The sequence below is a fragment of the Corvus kubaryi genome, unplaced genomic scaffold, assembly GCF_017639235.1.
Source record: "Corvus kubaryi isolate FWS band 111438036 unplaced genomic scaffold, C.kubaryi_AGA036_p1.0 split1-37296, whole genome shotgun sequence".
Classification (NCBI taxonomy): domain Eukaryota; kingdom Metazoa; phylum Chordata; class Aves; order Passeriformes; family Corvidae; genus Corvus; species Corvus kubaryi.
The window spans coordinates 20151972-20176926 of NW_024582075.1; the positions used below are offsets into that span (position 1 = coordinate 20151972).

Sequence of the window (24955 nt, forward strand, 5' to 3'; positions counted from 1 at the left end):
TGACGAAAAACTCTGGTTAACATTTAAGTCTAACCTTTATTCAACATTTCACAATCTAAAAAACGAGGGGGAAAAGTCAAGTAACAATCTTGTTCCCACTTCAAACTACATACATTAGTTAACACATTCCATAATTACATGTTAACTTTAGTAATAAGGTGATGAAGTCTAAGGAAAAAAAATATAGCTGAGAAATTCCTAACAATTTTCAAATGTAGGCAAGACCTTGATTTGTTCTCCAAATAGAAAGCCCTTTTTCATTTCTCAATACATCTAATTGCTAAATACAGCATTACTTAAAGAAAGCCTCAAGTGTGCTTAGTGCATGAAGTGGTAGCACAAGCGGTCATAGAGGTATGTTATTTCCTGCCTTCCTCTTTTCCTATCTCTCATGTTCCCAACTCCACCCAAGATGTGAAAGGCAGAGTCCAAAGTTATCTGGGGGAAAAAAAAAAACCAAGGAAAAGCACCTTTCCTTCTCTGAAAAAGTTCGAAGAAACATATACAGCAGTGAATCTTGCATCCGCTGTTGCAATCAAACCTTGCTGTTGCAATCCAAATGTGCCATGAATTAAGAGACTCCTTAAACTATACTTGGGTAAGCACGAGGTTTCAGCAGAGAAAAGATCAGTGTTTTTCCAAGCATCTAGATTCTCATGCCTCCTGAAAGGCTCTTCCACACTGAAGTTCTTTCTTTGTATCCCCCTTAAAATCATTAGCAGGAAACACAATGGAAAAAAGCCTTGAGTTTCAAAACATTTCAGAAGACCAGCAGGATATATCTCTAACAAGTTTCTCTTACCAAACTACTCCATTTCCTTCAAAACTTTTCTCTTTACTGAAGGGCAGAACTACTGAAACATTACTAAGCACACAGTGAACTACAGCCTATTTCTGATTTTAGAACTTAACTATACACAGTAAGTTACTAAAAATAGATATTTCCTTAGTAGAAAGTTCAGTATGCTATCATTCCATTTTAATTAGTTTACCTCAATTATTACTGAGGTATCAACTAACAAAAGGTAACCTTACCTCTCAAACATATTCAGTGCAACAGGTTCTGCCATCCTTTACTATTCAGATTAAATTCCGGGTTCTCATGGGAAAGACAGTCTCTGCTACACTCAGCATAATCATCCAGAGAAGTAAAAAGTTTGCAGATACCTCAGCTAGAATGTCTGAAGCCATGGCTTCACCTGCCACACCACTGAGAAAGAGCACCTGGACTTTGTACTTAATTTGCTAACACAAGAATTAATTATATCCCACAAATTACTTCCCTTCTAACGATGGAAGCATCTTACCCAAGGAAAACTTTGCTGTGAGAAAAATGCAACCAAAACAGCAAAACAACACCAAACAAAAACCTCTTATTGTAACTGCCCTAATACCATCTCACATCCATCTCATCCCCTCCTTCCCCCATCCATTATTAGGTAAGATCTTGTAAATGAAAGCAGAGATCCTTCTTTTCTCCTAACCATTCCTCTTATCTCTGGGGTTAGAAACATTTTCAGGCTGGAAGGAGTTCACAAAGTCCTTCACAATTGTGTGAGCTTAGTTATGGTTGTTTTCTACTCTTCTAGGGCAGTTTAAGATCTCTGTATCCCGTGCCTCCTACGTTGGCTTGTGCCTAGCCTTATCGCGTAGGGCAGGAAAAAAATTCAAAACACAGTGCTTTAATCTTACAGATATTTCAACGTTATTCTGAATATACTTTCTGTAATAAAAAAAATTTAAATATTCGTATTCAAACGAACTAATTCAATATTCAACTCCAAAGTACTTTCAAAAATAAAATTTCCCAGTATAAACCCACACATACTAGGAAGTCACCTTATTATCAGCAACAAAAGAGAAAATAATTATGGTTATTTTTAAAAGGGGAAACAAGGCGTAGAGCCATTTTCCCTTTCCGCTCCTCCCGTTATCTCTCGCTGCAGGAGTATTTCATTGCACTGTTTTGATACTTGCAATAAAAGCCGTGCCCGCTCCCGAGGAGCCACCACTGGCCGCTGGTGCCTCCGGGAGCTCCCGGGTAGCCGCGACATCCAGGCCCGGCGCCGCTCCGGCCGGAGACCGAGGCGCGGGGAGACGCCCTCCTGGCGCGGCTGCCGGAGCCCCGCGGCGTGCGGCCGGCGGGCTCGGGGGGCGGCGGGGAGCGCGGCTCTGCCCGACGAAAGGCTCCCCCCGGGCGCGGGGGGCGGCGGGGCTGAGGGAGGGGGAGCGCCGCGGCTCTGCCTGGCAGCGGCTCCGCCGTCAGGTGGCGGTGCCCCGGCAGTGCCAGCGCCGCCCGCGGAGCCACCCGGCCCCCCCGCCACCGGGCCCCTCGGCCCGAGCCCCCGGGGCGGTCGGGGCTGACAGCGGAGAGGATCGCGGGCAGCAGGGCGCAGGAATGGGGTAGAGGCGGCTTACCTTGCTGAGCACCCCGCAGAGCTCAACAGGCAGTCCGAGCTCGGTCTCGGGGTCCTCCTCGGAGCCGGAGGAATTCCAGCTCTGGTTGTCCGACATGGAGACCGGAGCCGCAGCCACCGCCGAGCTGGGAAAGAGCCGGAGAGGCCCCCGCCCACAGCAGCCTCCTCCTGCCGAAGGGACCGGAGTGCCGGGCTCTACCCGAGCGGGTGCCGCCACCGAGCGCCGCCCGCCCCTGCCAGCGACCGGCCGGCAACCAGGCTCGCAGCCCCGGGCTGCCCTCGCCGCGGCCCCGCAGACCCCGCCTGCGGACAGAGCCACGACACCGGGCAGTGAGGGGAGGAGGGGCGAGCGCGCGTCCGCCTGCCGAGCACCCGCTCAGTGCGCCGCCGCCGCCGCCATCTTAGGTGAGGCGGGCGTTCTATGCCACTATCCACCAGCACCCCGCCCCGCCGCGACACCCCACGGGAGTTGTAGTCCTCCCCCGGACGGCCGTGAGCCCTGGAGCCATTGCTCTTCGCCCGTGCCGCAGGACGTGCTGGGAGATGTAGTTTCACTCCCGCTGTGAACGGCCGCCATCTTGGTTCTGTCGTTCCCGTGGCGGCGCCCGCGGGTCTCGCCTCAGTGCCCCCAGGTGAGGGGAACTGCGCTACCAAGGGCGACGGTGCTGCCCGGGGCGATGTTTGCTTTGTCTTTTGCGCGGAGGTATTTGCTTTATCTTTAGCGAGGCGAAGCGTCTCTCCGGCTCTGCTTGCTTTCAAGGGTGAGGAGATGTAGCCTCTCTTCCTCGCCTCAAACGGGCGGGACTCGGGGAACGGGGGGACAGTTGAGGGGGGCGAGCGCCAAACTTTTCCCTAATCAAAGATGGTGGAGGCGGCGAGAAGGGGCGGGAGATGCTGCCGGCTCTAGGTGAAACGTGAGGGAAGGGCGGGCCGTCCGGGCCCCTCCGTGTTCTGCTTCGCCGGCGGTGCCAAAAGGCGTGGGGTGGGCAGAGCAGGCAGAGTGATGGGTTAGCGTTCGGCTTCGGCTGCGAGGTATTATCCTGTCATCCATTTCTTAAACTGCTTTCGTACTTTAGGGAACAAAACAGTGATTTCTTTCTTCAGACTTAGTCTGAAATACGTTTTTTCGTCGATATTTATGGGTGGAGATATACTTGTAGAAAGGAAGAGCGAAAACCCTGTTGAACCTGTCACTTCACGATTTGTGGACAGTGACTATAGTGGTTTGGGAAAGACTTAAGGTTTGTACTAACTCATCTCCTTCTTCGTGATATCTTGGGCGGGGGAAAAGCGTGTTAAAGAGTGTTGGTTGAGGAAATTTCAGTTTTGGAAGATAAACTTCTGTTTATGTTGTAAGAGCAATGCTGCACAATTCTACTTTTTCTGACTTCCTCCTTATGACAAATCATTGTGTAATTTTCCCATGTTAGGCTGTTCGAAAGTTTCCATTGAGGGTTTATTATTTTTTTGAAAGAGCATTGACACAGCTACTTATGTGCATTCTCTATATATAGCAGCTAAAAGTTAATTAATATTTGTACCTTCTCAGAGTCTCAGATATAAAGATATCTACAATGAATGCAGAACTGAGTGTGATTCAAAAGGCAGCATCATTGTCCTAAACTATTAGAAATAAAGAATTGTCATAGACATCTTAATATTTGTGTAATCACTGTTATGCACAGGAAAAAACTTCTACAGAAGTCTACTGCGGGTGCTACTTTAGACAATTTTCTAATATGTAAAACGTTGCCAAAAAACAATGTTCTTTGGTTCACTACGTGTTTGGGAAGAAAACAAGTGCAATTTTTTCTCCTTAGCATTGGTTTCAATGTACTATATTTTTCAAGTAAGCTTTGTAAGTGTTGGTATGTATGCAAATAATTTATAGTTCTTCTCTGCAATATGTTGTTCAAGTTAATTGGCATCACCTGTAAAACCAGTTGTGTTTTCCCAGCTAAACTCTGAATGAACTTCTTTTCAGGAGCTGAAGAGACATGTCTGAGCAAGTCCTTTTAGCAGTGGCAGTGGTGTGTACACAGACATTCCCTGTCATACTTTTGATCTGAAACTATTCACTTAGTTACAGAAGTAGCTTGCTTTTTTTTTCCCCCCTCCAGAATATTGAACCAATCAAGTGTTAAAAACTAAAAGATACCTTGGGTAGATATTTTTTCAGGTTGTTCAACAAACATATCCATCCTTTTTAGAGAGGGTATTTGTTTGGATTATTGATTGTGGCTAGCATACTACAAACTTTAAATGAAAAAATACTGGATGCTAAAGGGTTTGCCTTTTCAACTTTTCATTTAATGCATTGGCTGTGCTAGGTAATAGGTTTTTGTTTACATCTGTCACAAGCTCCTTATGTATCTTGTTTTTCAACAAAGTGTCGCCAGTTTATGTTCTTCCAAAAGCTGTATTGGGATTGTGAATACCTTGTGTACGTTACCCCCTCTTTCTAATGTTCTGGCTGTTTTTTTACAAGTATAGCATACTGTCTGTTACTCTTAATGAGATCAGGCCATATCTGTATCAGCAAGCGTGGGGTGCAGTGGGTGTAGATTTGTAAAGGAAAGATTTAGTGCTGAGGACTTGAAGTTGTTCTTACACGTGCTTTGAGAGGTGTGTTTTTCAGACTACAGTAGTTTGATCCCTTGGAGGGCACCTACAATAACAATTGTTGTTTAGCAGGTGTGCTCTGGAAGAGCAGTCATCCAGCTGTGTATAGTTTGAAAACAATCTGGTTTGCCTGTGCCAAGACCAATCCAGGATGCAAACCAAAGCATGGGAAATGGAGAAAATCATACTAGTATCCTGATGCCCTTGCTCCTCTCTAGGTCCTTCTATACCTTTTCTATTGAACCTTTATTTTGTGCTTCATTGCTGTAATTGTTCTTTCATAGCAAGTGCCCCTGTACTCAGTCTGTTCCCCTTCTAGTGTCTTAGGGATTGCAAGAAGTTTACAAATTACTTTTTTAAGTGGAAATAGTCATCAGCCTTTTTTAGAACATCGGAACAGGTAGTGTTCTGTATTGCTGATATACTACTTGTAGTACAAAAATGAGGGATGTTAAGTTTTACTTCTAGGGATGGCAGTCATAATAAGCACTGTCAAGTGGGTAACTTTATAAATACCTTTATTTTTCTACTCCCTTTTTGTATATGTTCTTTCCACTGCCATATCTTCTATTTTAGGGTGTTGATTTTATGTTTTTAAAACAGTCACTTTCTTTTAAAACATCACTTTCTATTGTGTTCATTCTTACCATTATGTTTGTTCTGAAATTTAAGACTATTTTTCTTAAGAGGATCCTTAGAGGAGCTTTGTTCTGCCACAGCATATTTCCTAATAGCATAGGCTCAGAAATATTAGTGGTTCAGACACTTTATTCTAGAACAGTTTTGCTCTCTGTGAATCACTGTATTAGGCTTTTATTTCTAAGTAAAAAAAAATTAAATAAACCATATATGAAACCTTATGTGAATGTTGGCACTAAACATGTCTGTAGAAGCCAGGTTGCAGATAACTACTAATCTGCAGATTGCTACCTCTGGTATAGTTTTTACTGATGAATGTTCAGTTCTTTCATTATTTTCTTTATGGATTAAACTGCTAAAGCTTTTGTTTTCAGTAATCTAGAACTGCAAGGAAAACTTAAAGATTTGTGATAAATCTTTGAGTTGAAAAGGTCTGTAAAATACTGAATAGAGGCAGAGGAAGATACCACGGTTCTTCGCCCTTCGAATAAACTTAGATGTTCTAAAGACATGAGGATTTTTTGACAGAGAAACTGAAAGCAGAATTTAGAACAGAATTGCACTGTGTCTTGCCTACAGAAAATTGATAGGGAATGAGTATTCCACTTGTTTTACTTGTGTCACTCTTCACATAAGCAGAGAATTATTCAGACAGTTTGGTGAATGGCATAAAATATTTTGACATTTATTTTTGAGCATTGTCAGAAGCAGTCTCTATTAACTGTTTACTTTCAGTGCGAATTATTTAATTTTTAAGGGATGGATTTGTCTGTAACTTGTTACATCTTAAAGTCAATGAATATACAGAAGACATAATTCTAGGAGCTTGTTTTTTTCAGGGCTGATTCCAGGTGCTTGTATGGGATCTACGTTTTTGTAAAATGCTGAGTCAGCTGCTGCTTTAAAAGTCGTCTCATTCATCTGTGTCAGGTTGAGCATTTGGAATTTTCACTTCCATTAATTCTGGCCAGTTTTCTGTTCAGTATTAATTTGTTGTGTGTTCTGGCTTATTACATTTGTAAAGATACTACATCTTTATTGGAAGATTCTTTTTTCTAAGGATCTTGTTTGTATTGTATTTTGAGAGAGAGAGAGAATAGTGAAACAGTAGCAGTTTTGAATGCACTAGTTGGGAATTTATGTGGTTAACGCCATGTTAAATGTATATGTATTAAATGCTGACAACACTTGTGCAGTTCCTTCTGCCTGTTCTTTTCTTGTAAATCACTACAGGATTAGAGCTTCTTAGGGCTATTCAGAAACCAGGCCTCTAGTAAAAATCAAACCCCCTGTGGCTAAAAGGAATTGAGCAGATAGTTAGGACAGTCTGATGTGCTTCCTTGAACATGTCTTTGGTGATGATTTGCCTGCTGAGAAAGACTTCAGAGCAACTGATACTTAAAGCATTATCAGAGGAACATGTTTTCACAGGAAATGAGAGTTAAAGAGTTTGCTAAATTTGATCCAGTCAGCCAGAATGTTTCCTTGCCTAATGAATGCTTACAAAAGACAGGTGCACTTCTTTGAAATTATGCAATACGCATACTTTATATATGTATGTATTCTCCCAGGTACATGGTGTGGTTCTTAGGGTTGTCCTATGCAAGTCCAGGTGCTGGAGTTCGATGTTCCTTGTGGGTCCCTTCCAAATCAGGATATACTGTGATTAATATAATGTTACTGTGTTGGCATAATGTCCTTATCCAAGGAATGGATAAATGAAGTAGTATGAAATAAAATCAGTTTGCAGTGCGACCTTTGAAATATCCGAAATGTTGAAAATACTCGAGCAGGGTTGAATTTTCCTATTTTGTTGAATTTATGTTTGTTATTACCTTAGAAATTCAAGAAATAAAGCAATGCATTTGTGGGAAATGTATTGTTCAAAGGGCCTAACTATGGGTACATGATTTTCTTTACCAAGGTGAGTTAGATGGGTTTTAGTTATTTAACAGTGCATGTGTTGCATGCCCAGCATGGATGAAGATACTTCTCTGCAGTGAGTGGAATAAGAAGTGTAGTACATGGCTACGAGTTCAATCTAAATTAACAACTGGAGTAAAACCCAAGTGTTGTCCATTAAAAATGCTTATTTCGATGAGTTCTGGCCTTATTGGGAAGGTCTCGTGTAGTCTTTCTTTTTTATTATTTATAGTACTGTTTCAGCAGTACCCAGAAGCTTTGTTTTGAGGTGGCTTCCAGCTGCAATCATTTCCAGTGCAAAGGAGACATTAAAAAGCTTGGGAATGAGAGTTACTCTTGAATCAGTCTGCATGGTTTTTTTGTTCTGCGTATCACTGTTCAGTTCACTGTTCTTTTGGTACTGGCCAATGCTTGGCAAAAAGTAATGAAATAGATAAATTATTTCATGCTTTCTTGTGGAGTATAGTCTTTGGTAAAAGTGAATTTAATTTCTCTCATGGAGTATCCCCATTCACTTATAGCAGAGTGTAACAGCTTTCCAACATCTCTTGTCAAAACAATTTTCCCTAGGTTGGTTGTTTGTTTTCTTTTAATTTATTGTTTGTGTTGGCATTTTGTAGTTGGTTTGTCTGTTTGTTTTTGAAGACTGGATTTCCTGTACTTTTATTCAGTATGTGTATAATTTTCTACATAGTGTCTTTGGTGTCGATTTTATATTTTACATTTATATAAACCAAAAGGTTTTGCAAAAAGGTAAATATGAGATGTCAGTTTGAGATGTAGAACAGTAATTTCCCATTAGTTTAAGGGGTTTGGTAGAGGAACCTGTTTACAATGCTAAGCTGAATTCCATGTCAAAACAAAAGAAAGTTGCTGCAAAGAATGCTTATTAGTAACTTTTCTTGGTAGCATTCTCACTAGGAAAATGCACTTATCCAGCTTGCTTATTTTATTAATGTTATTTGTTTTGGCTTATGGGGTTTTTGATTGGGGCAATTGTTTGTTGTGGCAAAGTTTTTGATGTAACTGAAATTGGGTGTTTTGAGTCTTAGACTACTGAATTGCCCTTTTACTGAAGATATAACAGAGCTGGATTATTTAATATTTGGCTTTTCAGGATCTGTTGAATGCTTATGAAGTGTTCTAGGAGTTTCACAACTGTCTTCTACATGGATGTGATTATCTTAATTGTTTTAAGAAAAAAATTTTTCCACCAATGCTTGCAGTGCGTGCTCCAAACTTTAGTAGATTTTGATAATCGGTTGGTTTTTAAGTTACCATAAGAAAAGTAAAAGACATGGGATATTTGACAGGAAGTTTTTTTCTGTCTTTTTCTTCTCTCTGGTGTTTTTTGGTATAGTCCTAACTTTAGTGGCATGCAACTTTTAGACATGGAGATCTGTATTACACCACACTTGATTTTTGTCAAAACCCTGAGGAGTGATTCTTTGAGGTCAAAACTGGATGAAGTCTTAACTTTGTAATTGTTTGTTGTGCTTTTACAGAACTATTAACACTTTGACCATGTCATCGAAATGATGGGTAATATTGGTTTTCTTCTGATGTAGCCTATGTAATGACAGGATTCCAGAAGCTATTGCTTTATCAATTCTCTACATTTGCAAATCAAGTTAGGTGTTATAATTTTGCTTTGTTCTTGCTAAAGTTATAATAGAAGAGTTTAAATAAAGGAATCTCTGAAATATTTTAATTGAGAGAGAATAGGAAGTTTATTTTGGGCTCCTGCTACAATAAATGATGTATCAGATTTTGATGAAATGTTATTGGAGGCTTTTATGTGTTTTACAGAAATTAAGAAAAATATTTAATTTAGATCCTTGTTTTACCCATCCTGAACATAATAATAAAAAAAAAATCATTTGGGAAAGGGTCTCTAATATTTGTGTTGCTATTTGCAACACTTATTTAAATTTTTTTTATATACCATGAAGACTTGCTCAGGACAATTAGGGTGTAGAAGATGGTCCTTTATGTCTGTACTGTAAGTTTTGATTCCTATGTTTAGCTTTTGAGCTCTGGGCTAAGTAGGCAGTTGTGTATCTTAGTAACTGCTTTGCACCTCACATTGTCATGAGCATCTGTGGTAACAAAGATATCAGAATTTATTTATGAGGACAGGTACACAACTTACATGCATTAAATAATAACTCAGTATGTGTTACAGTGCGGATACTGCAACACGCGTATCAGACAACGAGTCCCATGGAAAGGAAATATATATGGACCGATTCATGGTAGATGTTTCAGAGATGTTTATTTCTCCAGCCGCATGGCCGGGGCTCTGCCGAGGAACTGCGGCAATCACGGGACCCGAGGGTCCTTGCCCGCACAGGGGAACACAAAACAACCCATGGGGAATGAGGCTGACCAGGGGCAGGGAAACCCCGTGCCTCCCTCCCAGGGCTCCTCTCCCAGGGCTACATGGCAGGGGGAAGAGACCCCGACAAGTATGGAAATAAATTATTTTTCAAGCTTTTCCATGCTGGTGTCGTTTTCCGTCAACAAAAGATGAACTGTTAACGTACTTTGCAGATATTAATAATGTGCATAATAACACTATGTCCACTGAACTGAATATTCTTAGAAATATTTCATGTATTTTGCACTATTTTATTACATGGAAATTGAAATATAAAGGCATTTAACTTTTCACACAGCACACAGGGTTTCCGTTGCTGGAATTGGAAAATTTTTAATGAAGACAGGTTGGAGGAGTGGCACATGATCAAATACAAGCAATTTCCTTTAGGTTGTTTCAGTCAACAGTTAAAAAAAATGCTAAATATGAATGAAGGTAGAGGCACTTGAAATTAAATTGTTGCTCTAATTCTTTTGCTGTGTCAATCTCCTGACACTTTCAAATAATGTATAACCCTTGTCTTGCTAGTTCAGTTGAGTTTCTATGCCTGCTTCTAGAAGAGCTTGATTACAGTTTTATTAGTGATCTTTTTCCACCTGTAGGCATCCCAGTTTATTCACAAAACTTTCTTCACGGTAATGGTATTTTGTTGTTCCTTTCAAATTTTTTGTTTGTTTGTTGGTTTGCTTTACATTAACTGTTGACATTCACTCCCTAAGTCTTTATATGTAGAAGTCCTTCTGTAGTAATTGGAAAGTTATCTCCTTCCACTTTCATGTGATTTTCCTGCTTCCTCTTGTTTCCCAATCACAGGAATAATAGGATAGTATATTATTGTAGACTGCCTTCACAGATTTTTCTGGTTTCACACCCGACTTGCTCAGTATGATACTGAGAGACATGTCATGTTTTCTATTAGAGGAAACAGCTCAGTCTCGCAACAACTTCTTGAGATGACAGCATGCCAAAAGTATGTCACTCTGCATAGACTGTTTTATTAGTTTCTTGACCTTTACCCACTTTTTCCAAGTTTTTTTAGGAAAACAGTTTCTAACATTGTGTCACCACAAGTTCAATGTTTTCTCTAGCATAATTGAAACAGTTGCTAGATTTCTACATTGACATTTTGCACAGTTTAAAACTCTGCTGCTTCTCTGTTATGTTTAAATATTTTCATTTTTGTCTGTGGCAAATGACCACTGGTCTTATCTGACAGTACTATATCAGTTGTCTTATTGTAGCTATTGTGATTCATTTCAATATTTTAAATATTTTATGGATTTTTTTTCAGACCTGTAAGTGTGAAACCAAGATAATGTTCAGGTTCTCTTCATATTAAGCAGCTGGAAGTTGTATCACCTGTTATTCATGTTTTCCCTTCTATACACCTGTAAGCTCTGATGGAGAACTAATGTCATGTGCTCAGATAAATATTTTCTTCTTAATTTCTGCTAAGGTACTATTTGATATTTGTATCTTTTCTTATCTGGGACTAGCAGTGTATTTTGTTCCACACAATAAACTCAAAAGATAAAATACATCAGGTGATCACCATTTATGAGACTTTATAAAGACGATTATTTCTTCCATCACTGGTATCATCCTGGTATATTTTTTTTTATTGTTGGTTACATAACAATGAGATAAAGAAGGCTTTCTTTTGACTAACATAAATTAGTTTTTAAAGCCTCTGCTATAAAGTGAGCCTTTAAGAGTGCTCTCAGTGAGGAAGGGGAAAGATGTGTACATGCTAGGGAGAAAGACTCTTTCAGGAATAAGGAACAGCTAAAAACATTTTGAAAATATTAGAATAGGAAATGGAAGCAATCATGTTCATTCCTGTTTCTTGAAGGCAATGAGTGAGAAAAGAAGCAGGGAGAATAGTGGAGGGATATTTACTTTGATGAAAGTATTTCTTGGAAATATTGCCCTTTACTTACTAGAGATTGCCAGTAACAATTGAATTACTGGGACCTAATTGATACAGGGGTGCTTATGAGCATGAGATGAAGTTTGGAATGTTGTTTGGGGTGCAATGCTTTTTCCTTTGATTGAAGTCTACCAAACCTTTTCTGAAAAATGTGCATGCTAACTGCAAGAGATTGTCCTACTGTAGCTGAAAAATTTATGAAGATGTTCAGCATTGTAGTCTTTTATTTGATAAATACAAGTAAGAGCTGTGAAGCCACTCCTATTCCCAGAAGCGCAAGTGCTACTAAAGGGTTAAGAGAAGAGTTCTGGTCTCTACATCAACTTCTGTTCTTTGTGATACAATACACTGTATATAAACACAGCATTATGTAACTGATCTTGCATTTTTCAGCAGACACCATGAATAATAATCTGAATTAAAAGCATATGATTAAAATTTGGATATTTTTGACAGAACTTTTTTTGTAAACATGGCTTTCTTTAATATTTTGACTTCAGTTGGCTAGTATGTTTCAGTAGAAGAACTTCAGGAAAATATGGACATTGCCATCATTAATTTGTAAAAGTTACTCATGTGGTTCTTTAATAACAGAAATTCATCTCTAAATGCAAAAATACGTAACGACCTTCTTATGTTTGGTTGCTAATGAGGCCCACTTAAATTCTGGCATGGGAAAGTGGCATTTAAAGGAAAAATTACACACTCTTAGACTTGTGTAATTTGTGATTGTTTAATAAAGCTGCTGGTTTTGTCTGAAAGGGTCGGGCTTGTCCAAATAGGAAGGGTTCCTGTCACAGGGAGCAGCATAAAGTTGACGAGTGAATGTCCATTCTGCATGACATAAACCTGAAGTCGTTTATGAGTCAGTGATTTGGGATAGGAAAAAATTATTTCTGTATGCTTTTTCAGTAATAAATACATGTTAAATAATTTATGCCATTATCACACTTGGACTTTTTGGCAGGGCCTGCTGCAATATGACAAGGAGTAGTGGTTTTAAGCTGAGGAGGATTGGTTTAGATTAGATTTTTTTTCTTGTTACAGTGAGGGTGATGAAACACTGGGGCAGGTTGCCCAGAGAAGTGGTAGATGCCCCATTGCTGGAAACATCTGATGTCAAGTGTGACAGGGCTCTGAACAACCTGATCTCTAGTTGAAGATGTCCCTGCTCATTGGAGGGGGTTGGACTTGGTAACCTTTAAAAGGTCCCTTCCAACTCAAACTATTCTATGAGTCTGCTTGTTTGAATCTGGCAAAAATAAGACCACCAGTTCATGCTACAGAAGATAAAATTTGCTTTATTTGTTTGAGACCAATTTAATAACTAAACAGTTTACCATCTAATTAGAGCCTACTGAGGATTCGGCAATTTATTTTCATAAAGAACAAGGGAAGATGTCAGAAGTTCAGATATCAGAAGCGTCTGCATGTATAAGAAATTACCAATGGCTGTAGTTGAGTAGTACAGGCTTGGTAAGTTCCACTAGTTGGATACCATGGCTCAACACATTAATGGCAAAAAAAGAGTGCATGATTTTTATTCTGAATTAGGATTTTATTCAAAACTTTTAATTGAAGCCATCTGTTTTTAAAAGATGAGTTCTGACACGAACAAAGATTCTGAATTTGAGCTAGAAATTACTAGAAAGGATTCTACAGCTTGTCTCAAGCAGGGATGATGACCAAATGAGCAGCGGTTTTCTTCCATTTAAAAATATTCCGATTTTTTTTCTTTTAATGAAATAGTGCTAAGTATTTTGTGTTTAAGGCAGTAATGTTTCATCTGACAGGATGATGTACAGGCATAAGTATCATGTTCACATGTAAGGTACTAGCCTTTATCTGAGGTTGGTTTGTGCTCAGTTATTTCTGTAAGGGAGGTTTTAAAAGAAAATGGTTTTAATTTAATAAAAAAAAATAGAGTCTTACTGTCTCCAAACACTGATAGAGTTACAGGTAGTTTTATGTGGTGAGTGTGGCAGGTCAGACACTTTGCAGGAATACAAGTCTTCATATTTGTAATAAATATGTTACTTTCAGAATAAGTATAAAATGCTTATTCAATAAATAAAGCTAATAAATTCCAAAATTTAATTATTGTTATTGTTCAGTTGGAACATAAATATTTGATTGCTTTTTTTTCAGATATTATATCATAAAGCACTTGTTTTCCAGAAGTACAATGGATGACATGAAAAAAGCTGCCAACAGCTCTTGCAATGATGGAGTTCTACTCAGAGTGGGCCTTAATGATAACAAAGCTGGAATGCAGGGTTTGGATAAGGAGAAAATCAATAAAATCATCATGGATGCTACTAAGGTTGGTTTGATTACTTTTTTCCTGGTGCTTTATCTGTGGCCCAGTATTGTAAGGCTCTCTTCCTCCCTTCCCCAAACTTTATCCCTCACAGGTGTATATGGATGGCATCTTCTTAGAAGAAATTCATATGTGGGGAGGAAGGGGAGGAACCGTAGTTTAGCATGCTGTAGGGTATTGTTGGATTCATCCACAAGGACATGGAGGAGTACAACTAAGTATATGCTTAAGTGCTCCCTTTTTGTCCAAGGCAGTACATAAATATCACAGCATATTCCAGAGGTAATTATGAGGGCTGCAGCTTCCTCTTTCTCCCCCTTTCCATTCCTTTTGTCCACCCCATCATTAATCAGACAAGCAGATTTACTTCTTTTGTTCACCTTCCTGTAACATTTGAACTTGATGTAATCCAGTTTTTCTAGTACTTTCAGTAGAATTTCTTTGTGCTTACTGCCTGTCTTTGTGACTGTGTTCTCAGTATTCAAGAGAGGTGACCAGTAGCGTGCAGCTTTGTACTAAAGGTCCACAGAGGCCCTCACAAATCTACAAACCACTGAAATGTTAGTCATCCTAGTTGTTATTGGAGAGTTCATATAGAACAATATAGGAATAGCACTTTATCTGAGCAACTCAGATAAACTTAGGGTTTTCTTACTTTTCCTTGGACAAGTGTGTATTTTATTTGGTGTCACTGTGGCCTGAGATTGTGTACTTTGATGTTTTCCTCATGAATTCTGTGTTGACTACTTTTGTGCTATGGTGATCTGCAGGGGTGGGGCAGAGGGAAGGACAAAACATTCTGCAAACAGCTCTTATTTAACAAGTCTTTTTTTTTTTTCTTGCTTGTAATTTCACATTGATGATATTTTATATACTATCAAGCTCCTTTTGATTAGATATTTCTTCTACTTACTGTGTTCACTCTCTTGAAAGCAGTGCTTTGTCAGACATATCCCAAATAATTATACTTACATAAATAATTTCATTATAGCAATTACTTTTTCATTTCCTGGTAGAAAACAGAATGATCTGTAAAATAGGCTTTCAAAACTGACATACAGGCATCTAACTAATTGAATATATTTCTGTCAAAAAAGTGCAAGAGTTTATAAACGCCAGATACACATCAAGAAATCTGAAAAGAAGCCTTGATTCTTTTCCTTAAGCTTTTCTGTAGTCTTTAAAATGACACCTACAGACAGTACCCATAGCTGTATTGCAACAAGATCTATGGCATTCCAGCTGTGAAATACTGCAGGAGATGTAAAAAACTTAATAATAAAAAAACTTAGTAATGTATTGGGTTGCTTTCCACACCTACATTTTGGTACTCATTTCTTTAAATGAGTCTCAACAAGTCATAGTTGATGGCATAGGGGAAGAAGGGTGAAAGGCGTATCTGATAGTCAAAGAACACACACCCTAATTTGTTCTAATTAGATATTTCTCCTAATGAAACACGACATATTACAGCCCTGCCATTCATCTCTTTTATAATTATTGTAAAAGTGAATAATTTTGCTTTTTATATAAATGCCTGAATCTGACTTGACTATGGCTGAATTCTTGGTATCAGTGACAGTTTGGTAGTCAGACACTTTGAAACTTGTTCATTTTTGCCAATTTTACCAGGTAGTTCAACAAAAGCCTTTTATTGCAAATATTATTTTTACTTATAAGCTAAGAGATGTGGCAAGAGAAGTATTTTGTTTCCTAGTTTTGAATTTTTGTCTTTTCTACTTCATTGTATGCCCTCCTTTCTTTGAGTTAGAAGGGAAAGTCACATTATACACTCTGTACATTATTATTGTCTTTTCGTTACATCTTCTTATATTTATGCCTTTTTTTGAAGGAGCAATTACATATTTGAGAGCAACCGGGCTTTTTTATACCCATTTGATTTTCATGATCGTCTTCCAAATAGCTTCTGATTCTGCAGTGTGCTTCAAGATTAAATGGCGAACAAAATACTCAACATTACAAGTGGATTTGACTTATGCAATATCATTGTGTATTTCCATATATGTTAAGCTATTTGGAAGTGTGAAAAAATGCTTAAATAAATTTTTATTTGAGTTCTGTACTCCACGCCTTGGAGGTGTTGCAAAGAATAGTTTGACTTTTATCTATTCTTTTTAAATTTTCCTTGTCAGGTGTTAGACTGAATAAACATATGAAGTTCTCTAAACTCATTTGAGCAGGAGAAATAGATGTGTGTCATTTGAAGAGAGAGATGTAAAGAACCAGTGGTCTCTTTATTGTATTTTTATATGAAAATCCAAGGTATGCATTAGAAACCATTTCTGTGTTTTGTGTTTTCTGTATTTAAAGATCGAATGTGGTTGCTTAAAGATAAGATAAAGACAAAAAGAAAAACACCGTGGTTTTGTGATTCTTTTCTTTCAGGGTTCTAGATTTTATGAAAATGAACTTAAGAAAGATCAGCAAGTTAACCAACGAATTGAAAAAATGATGCAGCTAAAAGAGAAAGTTACAACACAACAGCTCTTGAAAGCACAGCTGCAGGTACTAATCTTCTAAAGACTTACTGGACTAATTGTAGGATCATAAACATTTTTGTGTGTTCTGGTTTATTGCATTAAATTTTGTGATAGGCACAATGTTAAACTACCATTTTGACGTTAGACATACAAGGAAAAGTACACAAAGTTTTGATGGTGTCATCTTAGTAAAAACTTGCTGGAAGAATAGTTTGCAAAATTACTCTGAAATGTTCTCTAAATGAGTAAAATGAAACAAATTAATTCCTGTTTTTTCCGAGTCTGATCAGTTTAAAGTGATGTCATTGTGGTTTATGTAAAGGTTTGCTAAATACTTTGCTATTAAGTATCATATCACTAATGGGTTTAGAATTTACATATATTTGTGTTCATGGCCTGCAATGGAATGAGAAAGATCGCAGTTGACAACAATTCTGGGTATAATTGATGCCTTTGTTAAGCTAATTAATGAAAAATCATCATGGCAAGCAGTCACAAGAAATACAAGTGTCCTGAACTAGACCGATGAAGAGGCTTTTTCTCTTTTCAAATGCTAATGGTAGATAATAGTCTCCAAAGTATTACAGTGTATGAAATGTTAAAAGAAAGGTTGCACATCAAACATTAACTAGGCACAACAGAATTAAAATTCCTTATAGGAGCTGAATTCCTTTCCACTTTCATTTGTGCTGTGATTCAGTCTTTAATTAAATGATTGCTTGCTAGTTTTCCTTAACAGGATTCCTGTTTTATTTGGTGCGCATTGCAGACAGCGTTCACTGAGGGGGATATTATTCAATATTTTCTGTTGTCCTCAGTATTCAATGGGTGGCCCCAAGCTTTATTTGTTGAACTCTAGTCTAATCCAGTTTTGAGTGCAGAGTTACTGATTCCCTAATAGAGTTTTTTATGTGGTACAACACATGCTGTGAATTCTTAATTCTTACAATATTCCAGCAGAGTGATATTTTGCTGATTTTTAGGTGGGGAGCTGAAGCACATGAAGATTAAACACATACATTAATTTTCAGTGCCATTGTGAGTATTAGAGGTTGAGCTTTTTTTGGTGTACAACCTTTTTTGTTCATTTCAGATTTGCAAATCACTTCCATACTTTAGATGTCAGTGTTTCAAATTTGTGCCCAGAAAAGTTTGCCATTCTGAGAACCTCTGAAAAGTCTGTTGTAAGTCTGTATGCCACAATTTTTTTTAGTGAATCTTTAACATGGATTAGTTACGACTCTGCTTGTCCAAGTTTTTTTTTAGTTTACTAAGGTAGCTTTTAGCTTTTTTTTTTTTACAGAAAAAAACCTTCTATTTCCACCCTACCTTCACCAGAGAACTATTTATTTTACAGAGAATAGTCTTTCTTATAAAATGAATTACATGAATGACACAAATCCTATAAATAATATTATTGTATCATTATATAATGAGAGTATATGTAGTGCACATAGTGGAAGCCAAGAAATTTGCATTGCTTTGTCTACCTTCATGTTGTCTTTTTCGGAACTTGATTCCTTGATATTGCAACATAATTTTATAGCCTTTTAATGTTTCTTATGAAAACTGGTTTCTACAGAAGAAAAAAGAAACTTAAAGAGGTACATTCTCTCATATGTGTCTTACTGGGACCCAAGTTTCAAATTCCATGTTTGAAATCTTTATGCTGCTTGCTGAAATAGTAGTCGTCTTTGTTTCCAGTAGATAAACTGTAAAGTCAGCTGTCATACTGCATGAAAACTGTCATTAGAGGCATATAGCATACACACTTTTTTGCTGGCTAATTTTAGGTCTTTGCTGCTATAAAAACATCTTGAAACCTTGGATTTTTGTTCTATTCCCTGTAAGCACATAAACTCTGGTTCATTATTGTTGTTGCCCTCATTCTCCCATCACAAATTCTGACCATTTTGGTCTTTCCTCTCCTTTCTTTTAATTTACCATATCATGAATTTTCCTTTCTTGTCCCCCATCCAGAGATTACCATCAGTCCTCTTTCCAAAGCAGTCCTTGTCCCATAGTACTCATTGAAATTTGTGGACTTGGAACCAGTCTTCTCTCTCTGTATCTGATATTCTAAATACCTCACCCTTTTTCTGTTACTTACCTGCCAGCTACATCTCCCCAGGCATCCACCTTTCACTTTTACAAATCTTTGTCTTGTTTGGTTTTCTTAATGATTGCTGTGTATTGTTTAATCAGCTCCATTCAGTTATGGATATAGGCAATTCTTATTATCATCTTCTCTATTGTTCTTATCTATTGAGTTTTTAACTCTTCTTTTTAGTACGACCTTCTGATAAGAGAACCTGTTCCCCTAAAATTTTAAGTGGGAAGTATTCTGGCATTAGAAAGGTGTCTGTATATCTACCTCTATGAACACTGCATGTTCTCATCTGCAGATGAATTCTTGCTTGTAGAATGGTTAGAGGTTCAGATATGGTTTCGTAAGCTGGCAGTTGATTTAAGTACTGTAAGGTAAAAGCAGACAAAAATGTCTCCACTTACCGGACTTTTGGACAAAATCCTGGTTACGTGGTGGAAGCAGTAATATACATAAAATGTAGAATCTGCAACATGATGCTCTCTTTTTTGCCATTAGAATGTGTGGAACTCCTTTAGATTCTGCAGTAATCAGTAATATATTAAAAAATATACACCTGCTACCAGATTTGGAAACTGCTGTACTGATGTTTGCTGGTTTTTTTCATCCATGCTGGGTTTATCCCAGATGTTTATTCTCTAAATAGTTACCATTGTCTTGTTTCTATTGACTTTTCTGTCATGCTTTGAAAATTTATATATTCTACCATGGAATAAGAAAAAAGGAGAAGTTACTCTTCAAATTGTCTAAAAGTTGCTAGTTAAGCAGCTAGAGCAGCAATTGATGGTATTAATTAAACAATTTGAATTTGAGAGCAACCTAAAATTATCTGTGAAGCAGAATTTAAAATAATGATGCTTTTGACGGTTAAAATGTGACATGAATCCTTGTGAATTAGTAATATAATGGAAATAATGTAAACACCCCACTTTGTTTGTTTGAATGGCCACCCCTTTGTGCTTTTTAATTTGTATGAACTAGTTTTCTCAGCCTCAGAGGCCAAACATACTGTGCTTTTCTGTGTTGCGTAGCCTAGTCTAAGCCCCCAGTCTAGCATTTCATCTCTCAAAGCAACTTGGAAAAAAACAAAGAAGAGACTTTGTAAATCATTAATCAGCAATTTAATTAGAACATTCCAGGCTCACTTGCCTTGCTCCAAGTGTTTTGAGTTCAAAGATGGTCCTTCTGGATAAGGTTTTTATGTTTTTTTATTAAGCAGCTCTGTTGAGGGAAATAAAAAAGAGAAGAACCGTGCAAATTGCATGTAAACATTCATCTCCAGGGCCATAAATGCATCATAGTAAGTCTAGAGACATTTCTGTACTGGCACCTTGATGTCATGAGAGTGTGTGTGTCCTTACGTGTGCAAGCAAAGTGAAACTTTGGTTCCTTTTTTCTAAGTCCCTTTCTTGCTCTATTATGCCATCGGGATTTTTTACTAGCAGTACCAGCCTTTGGTTGTGTAGATTGAGGTTGCCATAGTCATCAGTGTCGTTAAGTAATCTTATTTTGATAGCACATTCTTTTTTTTTTTTCTGTTTTTTCTCTTCTAGAATGATGTGTGATGCTGCTGCCAACATAGTCATCTTAAATCAGTAGGCCTTAAAAAAATCCCATGTCAAATATTTCACTTACATTTTTTCATGACAGCATAGCTCATGCCTCATTCATAGGTCAACAGTATTTCAGGAACAAGCATGTGATCTGCGTGACTTTTGGTAACAACACACATAAATTAAGCACAATCAAAGCCTCTGCCTCACAGCACTATGAAGCTGATGAAGTTGTACTGCTCACAGTCTACTAGTAGACACACATCTTTAACATTTGGAGTGAAACACACTTTGTGTATAGGCTATTCTTTAAATAACTTGTAGTTTTCCTAGCAATCTAGCCTTACATGGTATGGGTTCCTGTAAAAAAAGTTGAGGAATTTTATTGAGGCTTTTACAGTAGCTTACTTTGTGGCAAGTGAACAGGTGTGTTTGAGACCTTATTTCTGACAAGACAAGATAGATGGATGTGTCCTGTGAGCTGCTGGTCTCCTCTTCACCTTTCTAGGCCAATTTTTTAAGTGTGATAGCTTTATTTAGGAAAGTTGGAAATTCTTTATTACCATGTTTTCATTTTTTTCAAATAACTTGTATTTCTAAAACTAAGTGCTTTAAGTAAAACTTCATATTCAAGGGTCTTAAAAAGTTTCTGTCTGAATCAGATACGTCTTTTTTTTGTCACATTATGTGGGGTTTTGTTGTTTGGTGGGTGGGGTTTTCTGCTGGTTTTGGCTGGGATGGAGTTAATTTTCTTCACAGCAGCTAACATGGGGCAGTGCTTTGGATTTCTGCTGAAAGCAGTGTTGATAATAAAGAGATGCTTAGCTATTGCCAAGCAACATTTGCACAGAGCCAAGGCCTTTTCTGCTCCTCCCACCACCCCACCAATGAGGAGGGTGGGGGTGCACAAGGGCTGGGAGGGGACACAGCCAGGACAGCTGTCCCCAGCTGACCACAGGGATATTCCAGACCATATAACATCATGCTCAGCCTACAAAATGGGGTGTAGATGAATGAAGGATGGATTTTCGCAGCTATGGCATTTGTCTGCCCAAGTAACTCCTATGTATGATTAAGCTGTTTTTCCTGAAGATGGCTGGACACCTGCCTGTCATGGGTAGCAGTGAATGGATTTCTTATTTTGATTTGCTTGCGTGCACAGCTTTTGCTTTCTGTGATAAATTGTCTTTATTTAAACCCATGAATTTTCTCACTTTTATTCTTCTGACTCTTCCACTGTGAGGAAGTGAGTAAGTCGCTGCAGCAGCTCAGTTGCCAGCTGAGGCTAAACCACAACAACTGTGGTTTTTTTTCACAGGGTTTGGGGTGTTTTTTGTACCAATTGCTGCAGTAGTATTCTCTCTGAGAGCAAGTTTCATCCAAAGATTTGTTGGGGTTTTTTTGTTGGTGCTGGTTTAGTGGGGATTGGGTTTGTTGAGGTTTTTTTCTTTAACTATATGCAAGATGCATTTGAGTTTTTAGGATCATCTATACTGTTGCACTTCTGCCAGGTTAGTAGTATTTCAATTACTGGTTTATTCTGTTCAGGTGGACAAACTTGTGATAGAATTGGAACGGAGTCGTAACCTTAGCAGTACAATTGTACACATTGACATGGATGCCTTCTATGCAGCTGTGGAAATGAGAGACAATCCAGAGCTGAAGGAAAAACCTATAGCAGTGGGATCAATGAGTATGTTGGTAAGGCTGAGTGTTAAACTAGTACAGAAATCAATGACATTAATCTTAAGCCTAGTAAACCATAGAATAATAGCATAAATATAATGACAATGTTTTGTATGAAGTGTGGAAAACCCAAAAATAATAAAGGAAGCAGCAGTTCTTAGACTTGATCATGTAAGTTGGATTTTTCAGTAAAAAGTGTACTAATGCAAATTTAGATTGAAAGGCAGGAGGAGGGAGAGTGAAAATGCATGTAAACTCTTCGCTTTGTCAGTATTTTCTGTATGGAGATATGTGATTAGAACTTTATTATTTAATACTAAACTTAAAGAAAAAATTGATTACTGAACACTAAACTTACCTAATCTCTCTTAAGTCCACCTCAAATTACCATGCTAGGAGATTCGGTGTTCGTGCAGCCATGCCTGGATTTATTGCTAAAAGGCTATGTCCACATCTAACTATAGTACCACTAAACTTTGAAAAATACGGCAAAGTGAGTAAAGAGGTAAGTCTGAAAGTGGTCTCTAACCAAAATCGAGTGTACTTGTTTTTAGACTGTATCAATAACATCAGTTCTAGATAATATGGAAAGTGATAATTTAAATATTAAACTCTTCAGTAATGTGGCTTTAAACATAAGTCAAACAAAATATTTGTGCTTTTGGGTAAGGAGATGAAAAAACAGTGCACTTACCCAATCTGACAATTTTACTGAAGTTAATAGTGATGCTGACAGAAGTTTTGGAAACCTTTGTGTAGTGAGCTAGTGGTAGCACTTGAGCTTTATTATTCTTAAAAGTTCAAAAGCATGGAGCATCATCTAGTTACTAGGAAGTTGCAAGTATCTAGGAAACATGGCAATGATAATTTCATGCAATGCATAGTCATACTTTTGAATATGAATTACTGGAGAGAAAAACGAAGAACATTACTGACTTATAAATGCAGATTAAATATTTTTAAAGAAATTACTTGATAGAGCAAAAGAAATAGGGAGAAAAGAAATCATATTTTGCTTTAATGAAGTAGTTTTACTTAGTGCTGGGGGAAATAGCTGTGATACCTAAAAAGCCTGTTTAAAAAAAAAAAAGGAAAAAATGTATTTTGTACATTTTAAATCAAGCTAGTGCATGACATAAGGCTTTCATAAAATTATGTCAGGCCTTCTTTATTTTTATGAAGCCTCAGTCTCTTCACATATATGAAGTAAGGTTGATCTTACTTGATTTTTTTTCACTTCTGTAAAAAAAAAAGGCATATATAAATGTGCATATTTCAGAATGGGTTTGAACTTGTTAAGGCTCTTGGATTTCATGATATGTATTTCATGACATGTATTTCATTTGTTGTTTGATAGGGTAAAGTATTAAAGTATTAAAGATTTGATTTGGTCTGGATTTTTAGTTATGTTTTGCTCTCAGGATTTGGGTTGAAAATATGTAAATTTATTTCACTTTGTCTTTTAAAGTTCAGTAGTGAATTTTATCTTTATTCAGTTTCAGAAAGATGAAGTGCATGTGGACAAATGTTGTAATGCCTAAGAACTTGACCCAAACTGATAGGAAAAAAACATGGCACAGTCAGGTTTTCCTCCAGGTTTAAAAAAAAAGAGAGGAGAGAAGGTAGAGCTTTTATTTTGACCATTTGTTTTACTGTTTCCTTCTAGAAAGATGGACTTATCACTAGAGATTTCCCAACAGGTTTTGTCTGTGGCATTAACCACTGCTCTAAAACATTGTCTATAACTTCAGTTTAATGTAATTTAAAACTTAAAATTTTGTTGTTGCTGGTGGGATTTTTTAACCTTTGTGTATGTGATATCTGACACACCAAGCACTGAAAGCTGCATCAGTTTATCTGCTTTGCTGAGTTTCCAGGTCCCCAGTGTTTTATTCAGTGGATGTGGACCTAGTAGGCGTGAAGTCCTTATACACTGATCTTAGTGTCCTTTCCAGTTAAATACAATGCTCAAAATCTGTTTAGTTCTCACTAAGTATTAGTATCTTGCTACTTGGAGAAGCACTACTGTAATTTTACAATATAAACAAATAATTGGTACTGTAAGTATCTTTAATAGTTATTGATCATCTTGAAGTTTCAAAGTACATTTGTTTGTGTTCTAATTTTGTGTCAAGATCTGCTCTTACAGAACAAATTTCACTTTGTGTTTATCAAGGTTAGAGAAATACTGGCTGAATATGATCCCAATTTTATGCCTATGGGCCTAGATGAAGCCTACCTGAACATAACAGAGCACTTGGAGGAAAGGCTGAACTGGCCGGAAGATAGGAGAAGATTCTTTTTTAATACAGAAAGCACGACAAGAATAGGTAAGCAAATTACTCACTTTTTTCATGAGGTCACTAGACACTGAAGAGACAGACTTTCTTTCTTTTAGGGATTTTAGGCAGAACCTAAAAAGTACTAAAGTACTAAAGAAAGTACTAAATTAGTTAGAATTTAAGCTTTATTTTCCTTATTAGGATTTCATTATTACTATAGTACAGAATGTATTAGAATGGCGCAGGACTTTTACAAGCAGAATCTGTAAGAGTGCAATCTGTAAGTAGCAAAATAAAGAATTTGTAATACAATACAACCTGGACCCTCTGCAGATTGGGTCGATAGCACACAGTTTGGAGTATCAATACAACAATCATAATCTAGATTCAAAAATCATATAAAAGAATATAAGCCACTCCCTCAATCCTCAGAGGAAGCAGATGAAGGCAGAGGTGTCCCCCTGGCCATGGGGATGTCCCGGGTCTCACTGTCCAGCGACAGCTCTGGTCCGAGTTCCTCCTTAGGACCCATCAAAGGTGGAATTTAGAGACACTGCTCTGGGGGCTGCAGGCAGGCACTGCTCTGGGGGCTGCA

The 24955-nt window shown here is 37.8% G+C and overlaps 2 protein-coding genes across 15 annotated transcripts in view; one reads left to right on the top strand and one right to left on the bottom strand.

The window, feature by feature from the left end:
• CERT1 (ceramide transporter 1) overlaps positions 1–2810 on the bottom strand; it is an 81024-nt gene extending 78214 nt beyond the window's left edge. For all 3 annotated transcript variants that reach the window (XM_042013112.1, XM_042013111.1, XM_042013110.1), the window contains exon 1: positions 2419–2810. In XM_042013112.1, the coding sequence (XP_041869046.1) occupies positions 2419–2514 (96 nt within the window). In that variant the 5' untranslated portion in view covers positions 2515–2810. The remainder of the gene's footprint in view (positions 1–2418) is intronic.
• A 135-nt stretch (positions 2811–2945) lies between these two features.
• Positions 2946–24955, top strand: part of POLK (DNA polymerase kappa) — a 35537-nt gene continuing 13527 nt past the window's right edge. Inside the window, exons 1-6 of one of the 12 annotated variants that reach the window (XM_042013098.1) lie at positions 2946–3049; positions 14060–14234; positions 16638–16757; positions 21941–22093; positions 22452–22583; positions 24255–24408. In XM_042013098.1, coding sequence (XP_041869032.1) covers positions 14097–14234; positions 16638–16757; positions 21941–22093; positions 22452–22583; positions 24255–24408 — 697 coding nt within the window. In that variant the 5' untranslated portion in view covers positions 2946–3049; positions 14060–14096. Of the gene's footprint in view, positions 3050–3082; positions 3179–3356; positions 3450–3479; positions 3659–11272; positions 11438–14059; positions 14235–16637; positions 16758–19444; positions 21510–21940; positions 22094–22451; positions 22584–24254; positions 24409–24955 lie in introns of those variants that run through there. The other 11 variants (XM_042013103.1, XM_042013107.1, XM_042013097.1 and 8 more) reach the window with 11 other exon arrangements.